We start from the raw sequence: 18,312 nt of genomic DNA on the forward strand, positions 1-18,312 counted from the left end.
TGCGGTAAACGCGCAGACTTGTGTCTTTTTGGGGTTAAATTGGACAAGATTTTGTTCACCCCAGATCGAAACTTGATGGAGTGAAGTTTCGATTTCAGACACAAGTCTATTCCGGTACTCATCGGTATGTGCCCGCGAGATCTTTGCATGACCGGTATATAATGTATCTCCTGTACTGTCGTCTGCATAGCAATGAATATTACTTATCTGTAACATATCATTGATATGCAGAAGAAACAGAGTCGGAGATAGTACACAGCCTTGCGGGACACCAGCATTCAAAGGTTTTAAATCAGAGCATGCTCCGTCGACTACGACCTTAATGCTACGTTCCTTGAGAAAACTGGCGACCCAAATGCACAGTCTCGCAGGCAACCCAAATGAAGGTAGCTTTGAAAGCAGCGCTCTATGCCACACCCGATCAAAGGCCTTCGCAATATCCAGACTAACTGCTAAGGCCTCTCCCTTACTCTCGATTGCCACTGCCCATCGGTGTGTTAAGTAAGCTAAAAGATCACCGGCCGAACGTCCCTGTTGAAAGCCGTACTGGCGATCACAGATCAGCCGGTGCTCTTCTAGGTACCGGAGCAGTTGACGGTTAATGATGGATTCCATAACCTTCGAGAATAAGGAAGTGATAGCTATGGGCCTATAGTTAGCTGGATCTGAGCGATCTCCCTTTTTAGGGATCGGATGCACCAGAGCAGTCTTCCAAAACTTTGGGACTATGCCCGATGAGTAGCTAAGCCGAAAAAGACGCGTAAGAACCGGAGCCAACTCTGGTGCGCACGTCCTAAGCACAATTGGAGGAATACCATCAGGCCCACTCGACTTATGGATTTCGAGGGAGAAAAGTGCTCTACGCACTGAGCTATGCGTGAATTTAATGTCAGGCATAGAGCTCCTACAACACGTGATGGTCGGTGGTGGTTTCTCCCCGTCATCCAATGTCGAGTTTGACGCAAAGATGGATCCAAGAAGATCGGCCTTTTCTTTAGCGTTCTGGGCCAACGAGTCATCCTCCCTGCGCAAAGGTGGAAAAGATGACTTACAGAAATTCCCTTGTGCAGCTTTGGCAAGAGACCAGAAAGCTCGAGTCCCAGAGGGCAAACTAGCCAATCTCTTGCCAATTCTACTAATATGCTCTGACTACGCTGTGGCTATAACTCTTTTGAAAGACCTAGAGGCAGAGTTATACTTCTTTTTAAGAGCATTGGTGTTAGGATCTCGCGACGCCACACCTTTAGCCCAAGTTAGGAAGCACTCCTGTTTTAGACGAGATGCTGTTCTACAGGAGGCTCCATACCAGGGCTGGGATTTCCCGCCGACGGGCACCACAGAGTTAGGAATAAATAATTCCATTCTCTGAAGCACCACATCAGCAATGGAATCGGCAATGGCGTCGGGATCATCCAGTGTAAAGCAAACCTGCCTCCATGGGTAAGATGCGAAAAAAATCCGCATCTCATCCCAATCTGCCGACCTGTAGTGCCAAATGCGACGTCTACCCGTAGAACGAGGTGGAGTCGGACTCGTAAGAGGCACTTCGCTCCGCACCAAACAGCGATCCGACGATCCAAGCGGGGCTTCAACGGAGATCACATAACAACATAATTTATTAAAAAAAAAATACATAAAGCTAAATACAATTTTTTATTTGTGCGTGTGCCATAACAATACAAAATGGTCACAACTCAGTTTATTGCTTCGCCCTCAAAAGAGCAAAACACTGAATGCATTATAATAATAAATAAATAATTTTAAACTTTCGCGTTGTTTACACATATTTTTAAATACACGCGATGAAAAAGCTTTTACAAGGCAAATTGTACATACCAACATACCTGCTTCTATATTGTTCAAAAATTAAATTCATAATTACCTTTTTTCTTTAAAGATCTTTCATCGCGTTAAATCCCGATTGTGTATTTAAAAACAGTAATATACCTTGTCAGATAGAACTTTACGCGGCTTCTCTCTTCCAAAAACCGTCATAATTAATACCTAGGGTTTTTATGGACTTCATCTAAATCTTCGGGGGGAGAGGATTGTTAGTAATAATGTCTAGCCATCTTATTACTAGCAACTAGCAATTAACGCCAACAGGTTGACACCCACGCTATTCGTGGAACGGGGTTTATACTACCAACCCCATTGCTAGCAATATTCCTCCTGATGGTTCCCTCTAAAAACCATCGTGCTGAATTCCAGGTGTATTCGTCACGATGGGCTAACTGACCTGCATTTTTACTCTCGCCTATCATTCTACACAGGTGCCCCACCAGCGTATACTGTTAGCGTAGGCAAGGTTACCATTCCATTATCATCCATTAAAAAAAACTTTCATTAGGTCCCCTCCAGTCCAATGTCATTAAATTCTATCCCAGTTTGTTGTGATTTTGAACACGACTTATGTTTTAAAATCTTGTTAATTGAACGCTTCAATCTAGTATTGTTTTTCGATTCAGCGCTGTAGTGCCTCAAATGCTATGCTTAGTACGGACCTCGAATTTCACAGAACATTGCGACACTGCATATACGTACACTTACCTTATAATTTTAAATTTTAGTTTCATTGAAGCTAGTCACAGTCGATGCTTTATAAATTGTATTGTATTGCTTGTTTTGTTTTGGTTTATAATTAATATTGTTATAATTTTTTCGTTTATGCTATTGTGTTACCTAATTAATAAATTTTTTTCTTCCATAATATAAAGAAAACGAAATTAATTTAAAAGCGGTTTAGCAACAGATGTAAATTTATTATTTGCTCTGAAGTTGTAAGTAGGCGCTTACGCAATACTCCATTAAAATATCGACAGTATAAGGGACTACATTAAAAATAGGCATTTATATATTTTTGAAATGAATAAGAGGCACAACGTATCTATCTGGTTGTGCTTAATCTTAAATCCGATCCGAGAGTAAAAAATCTAGGAAAAAAATCCTAAACCAAACGTCGTTTAAACATACCTCTTAAGGCCGCTGCTGGTGTCATTATATATCTGCAATATGGTTCTGATACTTAAAAGCTCTACACACTTCATTAACCAAAGCATTCATGGTGGAAAGGAATTGTTAGCAATGGGTATATTAGTCCCCATTGCTAGCAATATACTCTGTTGGACCAACCTTCTCGTGGTCCTACCAGAAAACTATCCGTTACCATAGGGAGACGTTGTACAAAAGTCGATTGCTTGGGTACCTCTGTTCCATTCGTGTTTCTACCGTGAAGCAGTTGTGTTTGCATGGCTGTGTTTCGGTTTGAAGGATGGGATATGGTGTGAATTTACTGGGTACAGTGGAATAACACCTGAGTCCTCAGGAATGGCAACGCATGGGGATTATCATGGGCGAAACATGTTAACATAACATCTCTGTTATGTCCATGGTACTGCTCATGTCTATAGGCGACGGTTACCACTTTCCATCAGGTCGGCCGTCAGCTTATTTGCCATTTTAAGTTGTATAAAAAAAATAGGAGTAAGCAAATTCCATCTTCATTCATTAAAAAAAAAAGTCAAAGCGTTTTTTCAGTAGTATAAATAGGTATTATGTATACCTATAGATATAGTTGTAATTTGGTAATAACAATGACAAGGGGGAAAGGGATTGTTAGTAATAGAGACTGAGAATCCTATTGCTAGCAATATACCCAACCAGGTCGACTTCCTTGCGGTTCTCCCTGGAAACTATCATGGTTAATTCCTGATGAATTCATCATGATGGGCTAATTGGCCGGTTTTCATTCTCATCTATCACCCTTCACTGGTGCTCCGCCAGCGTATCCCGTCAGCGCAGGCGGGGTTACCATACCATTTTCATCCATTGAAAAAAAAAAATACCAATAACAAATTGTGCTTGTGCATCTCTAAAATCTAGACCCTTTTAGTTTTAATTATAGTCTTTGATAAAGATGGAAACAGCTACAATAATTTCAGTGCCACTCAATTCATAAGAAAACAGAAGAATAAAAAACTAATAATAACGCTTCAGTCTCATTTCTCTGTAATGTTGTCCTATGTAAGTACTTCTAGAATTAAGAATTCATTGGAATCTAAAAGATTTTGTTCCACAAATAAACCGACAACAATTGTGACCAGTCTTTTTAATTTAAAAACTAAACTACTAAACAATTTTAATAAAATTTATATGTGACTAATCTGTAAGTATATCCTTTCAGATAAAAAAAATCCAAATCGGTTTACAACTAACAGAGTTACGAGGTAACAAAAATTAAAAAAAAAAATCGCATTGAGAAATTCCTTTCCTGAAGTCGGTTGAAAATTAAAATTTATATTACAGTTAAATTATTATTTTAAGAACCAGTGTACATTGAATTTTAATAGAATTACGATATTTTTTTAATACCACTGAGACGGTAAACAGGCATAATGCCTGATGGTAAGTTTATTTAAACTATCAAATGAAATTGGCAACGTTAGAGGTAAATTTATAGAATGGTATCTCAAAATGGACTCCATCGTCAGATATGTTCAGTTAGAACGGGTCTTATTAAGTGAGCTTTTTCTTATCAGTGCTATAAAGGTTTATGGAATCACGGAAGGAAGAAAGGACTCTAACAAAATTTACATGCGATACATAAGCTAGTATATATGAAAAGGTGAATGTAAGGCTTTCACGATTTACTAGCATCGATTTTGATGGAATATAACGAAGACAGCCAGAGTCCAAGAGTGATGTTAGGACAAACCGTGCCTTAGTTCTAGTACATACTCGTATATGCCGATCATACCATGGCGAAGGGTGGTCACAATAGCGAATGTTAATAATACAACAATAATCAAAAGTAATTGTAAACTTAAACTATTTATTTCTTCTTTTACAAAATGACCTTTAAGAATTTACAATAAATTTCTCGTAGTCCGAATAATATATTGTGCAGACTTGAATCACAGAGTCGAATCGAACGTTCGTTTCATATAAAATTTTGGACCCAGAAATAAACATAATACAGTTAGTTATAATGGTAAATCAAACACCCGTTGTCCCAGACCCACTGCTTTATTGACTTACCAGTGTTTCCATACAATAAATCATAACAAGGTCAAACAAAACAACATGTGCCGAACTTAATAATTATAAATAGGTCAAACTGTCTGGCGCGTCTTGTGAGGAGTTCTGGGGTATATACTCAGTCTGCCAGCGCAGGGCGCCAATAAATATCAACGTATGTACACGAGGCCACTCGCGACACTACCCCCCCTATATATTTATAACTTTTTTAAATTTATAATTTATTTGTTATGTCCTATCTATGTAGGTCGACTAACTTCGGGAGCCGTTTACCCGTCCGAGCGCTGGCCGTAGCGGGCGAAGCGGCGACGGGCGGCAACGGCTGGCGACGGCGGGCGGCGACCGGCGACGGCTGGCGACGGCGAGCAACGACGGGCGACAGGCGACGGCCGGCGACGAAAACACTTGTCACACGGTTACTACTGAGACCACTTATATATGCCGTATGCCACCTATGGCGTTCACATAGTCCGTCGCTTGGCACATACAGTTTCATGTCACCGACTGTCACCGTTGTCTGCCCCGACATGAGCTTCGATGGATTTATATACAATATTGCCAACTTCGGGTTGTTTCTCTTGGAGACGTGTGACAATATTGCAGATAGATGACGATTCGCTAGTCTAAATGGACATATTTTCACGCAGTACGACGATGTACAATGATCAAGTGTTAAAGGTGAGTGTTAAATGAATCGCTATTGAGGTAGTTGTTCCATCGCCGTTTAAAAAAGGTAACAGTGTGGAAAAACACAGATTCATAGATCTCCAGTACAAGCAAGTTAAAAACACTTAGTTGCTGTAATTACGGGGGATCCGGCCGTAAATCCCCTTACAGCAAATAAGGAATACGTAAGTATCACTGCTTCCAAAATTAATTAGGCTATCCAGCCGACTCTTTACAAAAAAAAAACATGCTAAATGGATATGGAATCGTCCCGTCGCTTCATTGCGCTCTTGCACTCCAGTGAGAAAGAGGCGAAGAAATAGTAAAGTTCGTTTGACTAAGGCAAATTTACATTGAGTCAGTTACTAACTCGAGACGAGCTAGTACTGATCCGATACTGTCACAGTGTAAAATTATTTTAAAGGCAGATTTACATCAGGACAGGTACCGACCTCAAACTCTAGATGGTAAATGTAAATAAATATGGTACTAACTGGCGATAGGGGCTCATCTCGAGTTTTAAGTCAGTACAATGCTTCAGTGCCGATATAAATATTTAGGCGCTGACTTTAAAATGTATAAATATTCTGAAGTCAGCGTTGACCTCAATATTTAAAGGCAGCACTGACTTCAAAATGTACAAACATTAGGAAATAAGCGCTGGGCGCGCTAGTGGGATGTGTAAATGTGAGTTTACGCCGGTGGAGGGTGCGATCAGTGTACATCGTTCGGTGCGGGCGCGGCTAGCGAGCTCATGGCGTGGCAGCGCTACTGCGAGGGGTACTGCGCGGAGGGCAGCGCGGCCGAGTACATGACGGGCGGCGCGGCACCCCACGCCGCGCCCGCGCCGCCCGCGCCGCTCGCGCCGCCCGCGCCGCCGGGCATGCTCATGCGGTAGCCGGCTGCAAAACAAATACACCTATCTTAACACCTCGCGGAACATATTTGAATTTTTTTTACATATAGCATTAGATGTAATGATATGAGGATGAAACTCGGCAAGTGAAATGAACCCCAACCCAGTAATGATAACCAACTTAGTTCCTAAAACTGAATACATCAAGAAATATAATAATTATAAGACAATAATTGTTACAAATTTTTTAGGAAGTTAATAATGTGATTTAGATTTATAAGATTGAAAAAAAAAAAAAAACAAATATTACTTAAATTATGGCAAAACCAATTATTTTGATTTAAAAACTAAACCACTGAATCGATTTTGATAAAATTTCAATGGAACCAATTTGTAAGCACATTCTTTCAGATAAAAAACAATTTTCCAAATCGGTCTAAAATTGAGGTAACAAAAATAAAATAATACAACCAAATTGAGAACCCCCCCCCCCTCTTTTTTTAAATCAGTTGATAACAGAAATTGTGTGATATCTTCAGTGCATAATAAAAAAAAACACTAGCTATATATTCAAACCCATTCAGTGGTTTTGGGACAAACTTTCATATTAAAATTAGTAGGGCAATAATAATCTAATTGTAGTAACCCTTTCAGACCTAAGATTTTTTTTCTTTCAGATTAAATATATTTTCGTGTTTTGGAGCCAAGCCATCTTGCCGGCACGTACGAGACTACTGCACCACCTAACCATTAAAATGATTTCTTATTGGCTGGTTTAGAATCTCACTATCATGTTATTTCAGTTTCGTGCGTAAAAATGAATTGCGCGCGGTTTTAGTATTTTTTAAAGTTACAACTCACGCCCGTATCGTTCAGGTCTGAAAGGGATAAGGAAAAATATAGTTACTATAAGGCTACTGATAACAAAAGTGAGCAAACTTTTTATCTTTACTACTAATGTTAAAAAAAAGAAACAGCAAATAGTCAAGCGTGTGATGACTCACGCACATAATAATCCGAGTCCTGTAAATAAACTTGGATGACATCATTACAAATTCAATATGTCACACATACAAATCCATATAAATGTTATAAATGTACTCGTAAAAATGAGTTTGTTTCTTTCATTATTTGTTACGCTTGGTGTCTTAACCGTTAGCCCAATTTTCTTGAAATTTGGCATATACTTTGGAGATATTAATTGGTATGGAGAAAAAGATTATTGCGAACAAAGTCGCGGGTAAAGACTACTAATTAAATATAATGTGAAAGTAGCTGAGAGTTTCAGATAACGACCTTATCTCTTGTACACGAATATACCTTCTTGACCTACTAACTAACGTATACTGCGACAGATGTTAAGAGATAACGAAGGCATTTCCTAATGAGTAGTAAGTAAGAAGTCTCACAAAACGGAATAATTGATTATTTCAATTATTTATATTTACAAACATACCATAAAATCTTGGTACATATCTTTACACCTATTAATATTATATATATATATATATATATATATATATATATATATATATATATATATATATATATATATAATTTAAGATTAAGACATCACATTAGAAACCTCTAAAAATTATTATTGTTTCTCTACTACATTATGCATGTATTATAGATATAAACCTTTCTCCTGAATCACTCTATCTATTAAAAAAACAGCACCAAAATCCGTTGCGCAGTTTTAAAGATATAAGAATACATAGGGAGAGACAGCGGGAAGTGACTTTGTTTTATACTATGTAATGATGATAAACTTCTTAATGATGTAAAGTTTTTTTTTTTAAATTCATAATTTATGTAAGTTTTTGTTGTTGTCAATAAATGTTTTCTTTCTTTCATTTTTATTTCATGTTTATTAGCAATACTCAATAAAATGTAACCAATCTAAGGTAATATATGTATAATGAAATAAAATGGTAAACATAATGTAATCGATTGACTGACATATTGAATATTATATGTATTGCTATTGTTAAAATGTTAATGAACATAATGCAAGTGAATAAATAATTAAATTAACACTGACATACTGACATAACATAATAAAATAATGCAAATAAAATTAGTATTATGGATTCAACAATTACATGCCTTACGTATGGCGAAACATGTACTTTGTATCTCATGTTTTAAGTGAATAATAAATAAATAAATATAAATGCGATAGTTTGTTACAATGCCAAAGGATGGGTGGATGTTTCTCTGTCATCATTTGTCCTCCATTAAATGGATTTGAATGAAATTCGGTACACGAGTAGGTTATATCCTAATTTAGTAGATAGGATACTTTATATCCATGTAGGTGAAGGCGTGGGAACAGTTATAGAAACGTCTTACAAATTGTGTCGTGTTAAAGATGTATGAGCAGTTTCATTTACACAATTTGTTCATTAAAAGCTTATCGAATTATGTCGATATGAGAATTTGAGAATAATTGTTATTTACGAGGAGAAAGTAGTGATTTAAAAGAATGTAGATTTAAAAGAACGAAAAATACATACAAGAATTATATCATAGAATTGTTCGCTAATCTATACGAGCAGTAAAAATATATTTGGACTGAGTAAAATTTGAATAAGCAAAGAACAAGCATTCGTCTATATGGATTGACTCCACTTTAGGGCTCCATAGACAATCAAATGATTTATTCGTCAAAATATCTTCTGTCATTAGTAAGCCAAGGACTTCCATCTCTGTCTTACAAACGATAAAGTTTATACATAGTTGACCATCTACGGATACCTTTTAAAAACAAAGTTAGGGGTTTTATGGGTAAAAATGGAATGGTGACCCCCGCCTGCACTATAAGCGTAGGTCAGTTGATCCACCATGAGGAAATCGACAAGAATAAAGCAGAAAAAGGATTAAGATTCTTACCAGCGGCGGCAGCTTGCGGGTTGCTGTAGGCTGCGGTGTATTGCTGGTAGTAACCGGGCGCCATATATCCTTGTAACGCAGGATAACCCTGTAATTAATAAGGACACTTTTCAACAAACAGTCATCATGTTTCGACACAAATATATTATGATTATCTTTGGTAATATAGCTCGGGAGAAAAAGGTAAAAAAAAAAAAGCAAATATGTAAATATTCTCATAAATATATTAATATTATGTATAACAACTGATGATTTGCGGGTTAACACGATGCCTCACCTTTAAGTGGCCACGGGATAGATCCCAGCACAATACGGACATTTACATTTATGAATAAGTCTCTTTGTTGGTCTGAGTGTTTTCTGTATAATGTATATTTACAAAAGGAACGTATTTTAACATCATGATCATACCAGCTATTAATTCTCTGTACTATATTTAAGTATATTTATAAATAATATGTTTGATATCCATGGTACTGGCTTTGCTTAGCTGGGGACAGCTGTTAACTATCCACTGTTAAACATAGGTCTACTCCTACGCTTTGACCATCAAAGGGGCTCGTTACAAGAGGGTCATTGCCGCCCTTCCATCGCATGTGTAGTATATTTAATTATATTCATTATTTATTATAACTTATTACACTTAATGGTTTACAATATAGACGAATTTATATGTAAATAAATACATATTACTGGTTTCTATTTCAACAACAATGAACATACATTGGTATATATGAAGTATAAAGGATATATATATATATATATATATATATATATATATATATATATATATATATATATATATATATATATATATCGTAACATATAAATACTCGTGTACAAATTCTTACTACCTATACGTACAGAACAGATATGGCTAGATGAAATAATGACGACGTACCATTGTTATTTAAATTTATAACCACAACGTTCTTATTAGCATAAAATCTCAACACGTAAATAATGCGGGTGATTGGCCGATAGAAATATATCTTACACCCGTTTTTGTTTTTAGAAGCGAATTCTAAACGGAGAAAATTCTTATTTCGAATATTTTTTTTTTGTTACTATGTTAAGAATTCTGACCAATTCTGGCCCTCTAGTCAAATGACAAACTTTGGAATGGGACAGCGCATGTAGCTATCTAATTCCATCTCATAGAGTTAATAGTGATTCCATAGATAGATTCGTTCATCACTTGTTTAGAAGGCTAGAACCAAATTTGATAAATATGATTACCACAGATTAGGTTTACTACTTTATAGATTCCACATTAATTTTTAGAAAGCATTTTACAAGATTACTTTCTTTTTTTTTTTAACATATTGCCAGATCACCAAATAGTTAACCAAATATAAAATATGCACAATTATAATCGACGTGTATCAATATAAAAGATAATTTAAAACGAGTACAAAACAGGAAATTCGGATGAGCACTAGTTATTTTTAGAAATAATTTGATGTACCGCAACAATCGAATGGGTGTACACGTATTGCAGTTTAGTGAAATCTAGGTATGATGTCGAAAATACAATTTTATCAACTATTATATCCGTAAAAAAAAACTTCAATTGTGGCAAAACCATTTATTTTGATTTAAAAACTAAACTATTAAACCAATTGTAATAAAATTTCTATGCGTCGAGTTTGTAAGTATAGCCTTTTAGATACAAACGAATAATACTAAATAGGTTTATACCTGACGGAGTTATGAGGTTACAAACATAAAAAAAAATGGGGGAAAAGGGACTGTGAGTAATGGAGACTGATAATCCCATTGCTAGCAATACACCCAACCAGGTCGACCTCCACGCGGTTCCCCCTGGAAACTATCATGGTTAATTCCTGATGAATTCATCATGATGGGCTAACTGGCCTGTTTTCATTCTCATCTATCACCCTTCACTGGTGCTCCGCCAGCGTGTTCCGTTAGCGTAGGCGGGGTTACCATTCCATTTAAACCCATAAAAAAAAAACATAAAAAAAATACAATCGAACTAAGAACCGCCTTCATTTTGAATTAAAAAAAAATTTTACGACCGATAAGAATAGAAAAAAAAATGCCTTAAAATTCTGCATAGAGATTGCTTACGTCCTATAACTTCTATATCCTCCTATAGTTTCTATATTATAGTAGAATCCTATAGTTGTTATAAAAAAAAAAAAAACATATTATAATTAAAAACTTCTTCCAGTCTTATATTTTTAAATCCATATACTAGACGCATACATACAAACTATCAGAGATAGCAAGAATAATTAAATCGAATAAAAACTATACAAAAATGTCACCAATGTGTACGCGGACGCCGATTTCTTTTCAAGTAGCATTCGTTTACATAACATTAAAAGTACACTTCTACAACACGTTATCGGCTAAAGTATTCGAAGCTAAGTTTATCACGCGACTATATTTGATCAAATATTGTTTTTATGTTCCTTAGATTTGGCTGTACAAATAAAAGTTAATGTTTTTTTGTTGGTAACCGCATGCAATTATAAATGTCTCGATGATTTGACTTTTTCAAATGTTCGTAATATTGTGATTTTGGTTTTTAAATAAAAAAAAAAAATCTTGCATTAGAATTAACAAAGCTATCTGAATATAATATTCAGGTCTAACTTCTTCTCAAGTAAGTAGAGAAAGCCGCATACCTATAATCGCCGCTTTCATGTTAATATAAACTTTATTACGTATTTTTTTTTAATACATTCGAAAGGAATAAATCTTTTAATACCATTAGCAACATCTGCAGTGTATAAGTATTTATCTATTGAATCTAGAGACAGAATATAGACATTATAATGCTTCATATGAAGACCCCAATATAAGGCTTGTGTAATTTAAAACAAAGCCCATGATTGCATGTGTAAAATGTTTATATAACTATGCTGCGAATGCGAAGAGATAACAGAATGGTCGCACATCTGGTTGTTAAATTAAATTATTGAAGATTGATATTATACTTATATAGGGATTAAGCTAACATGACATTAGAATTGCAAAATTTAGAATATCAACTTATAGGTCAGAAACGTTTTGGAATCCAAAAATAAAGATTTTTGGTTATTCAAACTCTTTATTATTACAACTTTTTTTTTATTTTCAGTCAGTACCTACCAGTGAACAATTCATAAACTATAAAAAAAATATAAATAAACGAGGGTCAATGACCTACACGGGGCCTTTTATAAGCAATATTTTTAAGCAAACCGCATGACTGTTTATGAGTAAAACACTGTATAATGAAAATATTTTTTTCCTTCGTGTACGTGCTTAGAATAATACACAATCATAATAATTCACAATATTAAAATTACTTCATATTAAATACAAACCGTGTGCTTATATTAAATATGCAACATAGAATGGGCCATCCGTTTCTTTTCCGTGGGTATCGTACGTAAGAGGCAACTAAGTGGACGTAATGGTAGAGGGACGGCTAGCAGCGTCTCTTTTAAAACACCACAAGCCTAACTGCGTTTGTCGATCCGCCTGCCAAGCGCGGGAATTACTGGTAACATATCCCTAATGGAGACCTATGTTCAGCAGCGGACAGTTAATAGCTGATGATCAGCTTTTTACCTGCTACATAGTAAGCGTAATAGGAAAATCAATAATTTTGACCTTTTCTCGATGGAGCATCAGATAAAACGTCTAGAAGAACTATTTAAGTTAGACCTTTACCTAAAAAAAAAGTAAAATCACCAATCTTGTTATGTTTTTTAATCGGTTTCAAAATCGTGATTCTCAATTCGGTTGAATTTTTTTTATATTTGTTACCTCATAACTCTGTCTGTTCTAAACAAAATTGATATTTTTTTTTATCTGAAAGAATTATGGATACTTACAAACTCGTCTCATAGATTTTTTTTTTTTAAATGTGTTCAGTAAATTAGTTTCTAGATGAAAATAACTGGTTTTGGCACAATTGATGTCGGTTTTTTTTATGGGACACAGTTTTGATCGGTATTCTACGATACGATAAAGATTACTCGCATGTTAATTCAATGCAAACATAAAATTATGTCGCTGTTTTCATTTTGTGTAACATACTATTAAATTACAAATTTTGATGCAATCGAATTAAAATCAAATCGAAATAACATCGCAAAGTTTTGCCCAACGGAGACTTTGTACAAAAGTCCATTGCTTGGGTACCTCTGTCTCATTCGTGTTTTAACCGTGAAGCAGTTGTGTTTGCATGGCTGTGTTTCGGTTTGAAGGGTGGGATAAGGCGTGAATTTACTGGGTACAGAGGAATAACACCTGAGTCCTCAGGAATGGCAACGCATGGAGGCTATCATGGGCGAAACAGTATACTCTGTTATGTCCATGGTACTGCTCATGTCTATAGGCGACGGTTACCACTTTCCATCAGGTGAGCCGTCAATGCAATTTTCGATTTACCATTATTCGACAGTCTGCCATTTTATGAATACAATCATTTTAATACCATTTCATATTGATTTCAAATTGTTTATCAATTTAGATTTTTTATATGCAAAGATTTATTTGTCAGCCGTTTATAGTCAAATATGGGTAAAAAAAAGCGAAACAATTTGTCATAACAGTATTGATAAGACGTTATTGCCGTACAAAATTGTATAATTGCAATGTTTTAATTTAGTTACGTCCAGATATTGTAGATTTTTAATTTTTTCTTTATTTCATCATACATTTATAAGGAAAACTCGTTGTCCTGTTCCTGTTAGAATAAAAAAAAAACCGTCGGACTTACATTACATTTGAAGAGTTATGAGGTACCTTCTTCTTTTTTAAGTCGGTTGAAAAGTATCTTTTAATTGCCCTAGGATGCTATTCACGGAAGAAGACGCATAGAAATGTAACAAAAAAAATATATCCAATTGAAATTTCAAAATTTTAACGGTAGTACTGTAATATGTATATTGAAAAAGTAAATAAGTATTTTTGTCAGTTGTTGCATACATTTACTAAATTGGGTGATGCTGTCTAATATGTACCAGGATTGAAGGGACAGGTTGGCCAAAATGAAAACAACCGATATACCACAGGATATAATTAACGAGTTTTAGTTTTGACGCTGCGCAATGTATTTAAAATTTTGCGATTCACACGACGCGTTACAGGTATTGCGCGGTCAATAGTGCTACTTCGTAGGTAGTTTTCGTACGCTTGTGGCGTTGGCTTTATACAGCTGATTCCACCAGTCGTCGTAGAATTTTAGTGCGTATATTACATTGGTATTTCATAGTACTTCACTATAAAATATTATTATATCCTTACATTATAACATGTTGTAAGATCATGATTTTAAATAAAAAAGAGGAAAATAATTTGTAATTTTCCGAAAAGAATTTCCACTGGTTTTCAGTACAGAATATTGGTCTAAATTCACCGTTTCAGTTTTTGCCAACCTGTCCCTTATAGCCTGTATATATAAGTAGTGGTAAGATCTATAAATATAAATATAATTATTTACCTGAGCATACCAATATCCCATTCCTTGTTGATATGGATAGGGGTACTGCGTTTGTGCACCCATCGTCGCTGGCGCCGCTGGCGCATTATTCGTACTCTGTAATTCAATACAAACACACATTATACGTATCTGTAACATGTACTGTATAGAAGAAAAAATGCTCTATAATTATTTCTAAATTGTATTTTGGCTGTTTTCCAAATATGTACTCTATTTTCAACTCAATATAGGCGATTGTTATGTGTAAAAGTAATTTGTAGTGTTCTACATCTTTATAAAAAAAAAAGTAATTATTCTTTTGTTATCAATAAATTGCATCTTTAAAACCACTTAGATACAGATAATGTTAGGTATATTTTTTTAATTTATCAATAATTATTATCATTAATATAATAGATTTATTTTTTACTTTTCAGATGCAGAATATAGAACAATTGTCTTTCGCCCACAGTTTATTTCAGTTGCATATTACAGAATAAACATAATAAAATACTTGTCAATTTCTGTTACTGACAGAATATGACAGTCATGCACATTAAATATTATAATAATAATCAAATAATTTGGGCATTTCTGTTTTAAGCATAACATTTAAAAATCAAATAGAAAAATCTTAGATAATTAATTAAATCAAAAACCTTTTTCTTTTGTCTATATGTTGATTTTATACAAAAGTGTATACCAGCAAATGTACCTATCATGATTGTGTATTAAAAATATGACAAAAATAAAAAAAATATGCAAATAGTTTTGTGTGATATTTGTGAAAGTATTAACCTAAAAATTCGCAATGCCAAATGAATTAAGTCTTTTCCAAACTGTAGTTCAGCATGCTTAAATCGACCTTGCATCTATTAGAGAAATTCAAAATTGGTTTTCTTATGTAAAACACAGATTAATTTTATAATTATAATATTTGTGAATAATATTTTAAATTAATCATAAAATATAATTTCAATATTAAACAACTATATATTTTTTTAAATATAATGAAATAAAATTTGTAAATATACAATAGTAAAGCATAAAAAAGGACTGTGTATGTTTTCTATAATTTATATTACAGAAAACAAGAGTTTGACAATAAAAAATAGTATAACACTTTATTGTCTACTGAAACAATGTATAAATTTGTGATTGATTTATTAATAAAAACTTACTCAATTCAAATTAATATATCATAACTGGATACAAGTCCCTCCACACTAGAAAATTTCACATAATACTGTCAAGATAATCATTCTATATTCAATATTATGTGTGATAATCATTCTATATTCCCATATTAATTTAAATAACATTAAAGCCTATCCAAAGTGCTGTCGCTGAAAGTCAATACTGTAGCTTCTCGGCTGTAGGATAATGGTGTGCAGGGATCATTTTAGCAAACAATATCTTTACGTACCTACCTTAAGTTCAACAATATTTGTTAATAAACTATTATTATTAAGTTCCATTAAAAATCTCTACAATTATTATAGATTATAAAGCAAGATTGTTGTTACTGCACGGTGCCTTAAAGCTCATACAGTCATCATGGAATTTGGCATTTATGTAGTATAGAGAAAGACACTGGCTACTTTTTATGCATTTAACAGAGGCCAAATTACACAAACAACTATTATGTATAGCTGAACAGGAGGAATGTCTATATCGTAATCCCTTAAGTATCTTACCACTGATGTTGATGATGATGAAAGGCATCATTTAAAATAGTTTCAGAATCTAAATTACATTAAATTCATTTCTTATCATTGAGACATTGCGAGAAGAGCAATTTTGTTGATCCTTTCAATAGAGGGGGAAAGGGATTATTAGTAATGGAGACTAGTGATCTTAATATTAGCATTATAGCTTGTCAGGTCGACCTCCATATGGTGCCCCCTGGAAACTATTGTGGTTCAATATGTATTCATCACAATGGGCCAACTGACCTGCTTTTGATCCATAGCATAGGCGGGGTTATACTATTTGATATCATGCATTAAAAAATCCTTCTAATGTTATAAATGTGAAAGTTGTTACTACAATATTAGCATAGAATTAATTTGATGTTACCTCAAAACCTATAAACAATGTTTATAATAATAAAGAGAACTTAAATATTTTTATCATATGGACAAATATGCCTTCATTTTCTGTTTTATTAATGAGGTTGCTCTAAAAGAGCACCAATACATCATGTACCATAATTTGTAGTATTCTATATTATTTGAATAAATAATTTATTCTATATAATATAACCTCATTTTATGACTATAAATATACAAACCTGATTATCACCACCTCCATTCTCTTTCCCCCAGAAACATTTAACTGTATGTCCACTAATTTCTGTATTATGTGTTGCTTCAATGGCATGTGCTGCCGCTTCTTTTGTTGTGAACCTAATGAAAGCATAGCCTTTGTCCCTGAATACTCTTATATCCTGTATCTGGCCAAACTGTGAGAAAGTGGTTTGCATTAGTTCCTCAGTAATAACATTGCTTGTGAAACCTCCACAGTATACAGTTGTGTTGGTCGGTGAACTCTGGTTATAAACCTCATCAAATGTAGGTTGTTTGGCTCTCTTGCTACTCGGTGCACCCTCGTTTGGCCTATTTGGTGGGGGCTTACGAGTCGACCAGTTCGTGCGTATGGAGCGCGAACCCAGCCACTGACCGTTCATTGCTTGGATCGCCGCTTCAGCATCTGCCTTCTTCACGAACGATACAAAAGCGTATCCTTTGGATTTCAGCGTTTGTGGGTCACGGACTATCCGGCAGTTTGATATCTCGCCGAAAGGCGCAAATGCCTCTCGTAATATGTGCGTTTCGATTTCTGGTGATAGATCACCAACAAATATATGATGATGATTGCTAGTATCCGTCTTGGGTTGATTACCGGGACTCGTAGCCCAGTTAACCTTCATTTCTTTCTCAAGAAACACTCGTTTATTCATGGCGGCCAGGGCCGTAGCAGCCGCCGAGTGACTTGTAAATTCAAGAAATGCATATGGATCGTTGCCCGGTTCACGAATTATCTTACAACCTTTTACCTCGCCTATTTGTCCGAACAACGCGCATAGAAATTCTTCTGTCACACTCGCGTCTAAATTACCGACGTAGAGAGTTTTCGGATGGCTTTCGTCGCCCATATTAGCTTATATCGTAATCTAGCGATTACTTAATTACGACTATGAACACTAATATCGAAAATAAACGCTAACCGACGTTATTTCATCACTTAAAACATTGGATGACGGATAAAAAGAAGGAAAATGTATCAAACAGCGTTAGAAATTCTCGAAAGACGTTGCTGTTGACTCGTGAAACGTTCACTTTTCGGAAACAAACGCATCTATAGACAAGTTTCCGGTGGAATCAGTTTGAAAAGGTGGCGGGAAAAACAT

At 34.9% G+C, this 18,312-nt stretch overlaps 1 protein-coding gene across 1 annotated transcript; it reads right to left on the minus strand.

The window, feature by feature from the left end:
* Positions 1-4,804: 4,804 nt before the first annotated feature.
* LOC113519882 (nucleolysin TIAR) lies at positions 4,805-18,261 on the minus strand. The gene is made up of 4 exons (XM_052900373.1): positions 17,194-18,261; positions 14,922-15,017; positions 9,455-9,542; positions 4,805-6,605 (listed from the first exon to the last, which is right to left on the minus strand). Exons 1-4 carry the CDS (start codon positions 18,055-18,057, stop codon positions 6,472-6,474), a joined length of 1,182 nt encoding a protein of 393 aa, XP_052756333.1. The 5' UTR covers positions 18,058-18,261; the 3' UTR covers positions 4,805-6,471.
* Between the last annotated feature and the right edge of the window lie 51 nt (positions 18,262-18,312).

The sequence above is a fragment of the Galleria mellonella genome, unplaced genomic scaffold (genome assembly GCF_026898425.1).
Source record: "Galleria mellonella isolate WM207_F2 unplaced genomic scaffold, CSIRO_AGI_GalMel_v1 utg65, whole genome shotgun sequence".
Lineage (NCBI taxonomy): Eukaryota > Metazoa > Arthropoda > Insecta > Lepidoptera > Pyralidae > Galleria > Galleria mellonella.

Excerpts from the sequence above, each read along its gene's own strand:
- LOC113519882 (XM_052900373.1), bottom strand. The coding sequence starts at position 18,057 with ATGGGCGACGAAAGCCATCCGAAAACTCTCTACGTCGGTAATTTAGAC. Across the intron at positions 15,018-17,193 it reads ATGGAGGTGGTGATAATCAG|AGTACGAATAATGCGCCAGC; the intron begins GTTTGTATATTT and ends ATTGAATTACAG. Across the intron at positions 6,606-9,454 it reads CCCGCAAGCTGCCGCCGCTG|CCGGCTACCGCATGAGCATG; the intron begins GTAAGAATCTTA and ends TTTGTTTTGCAG.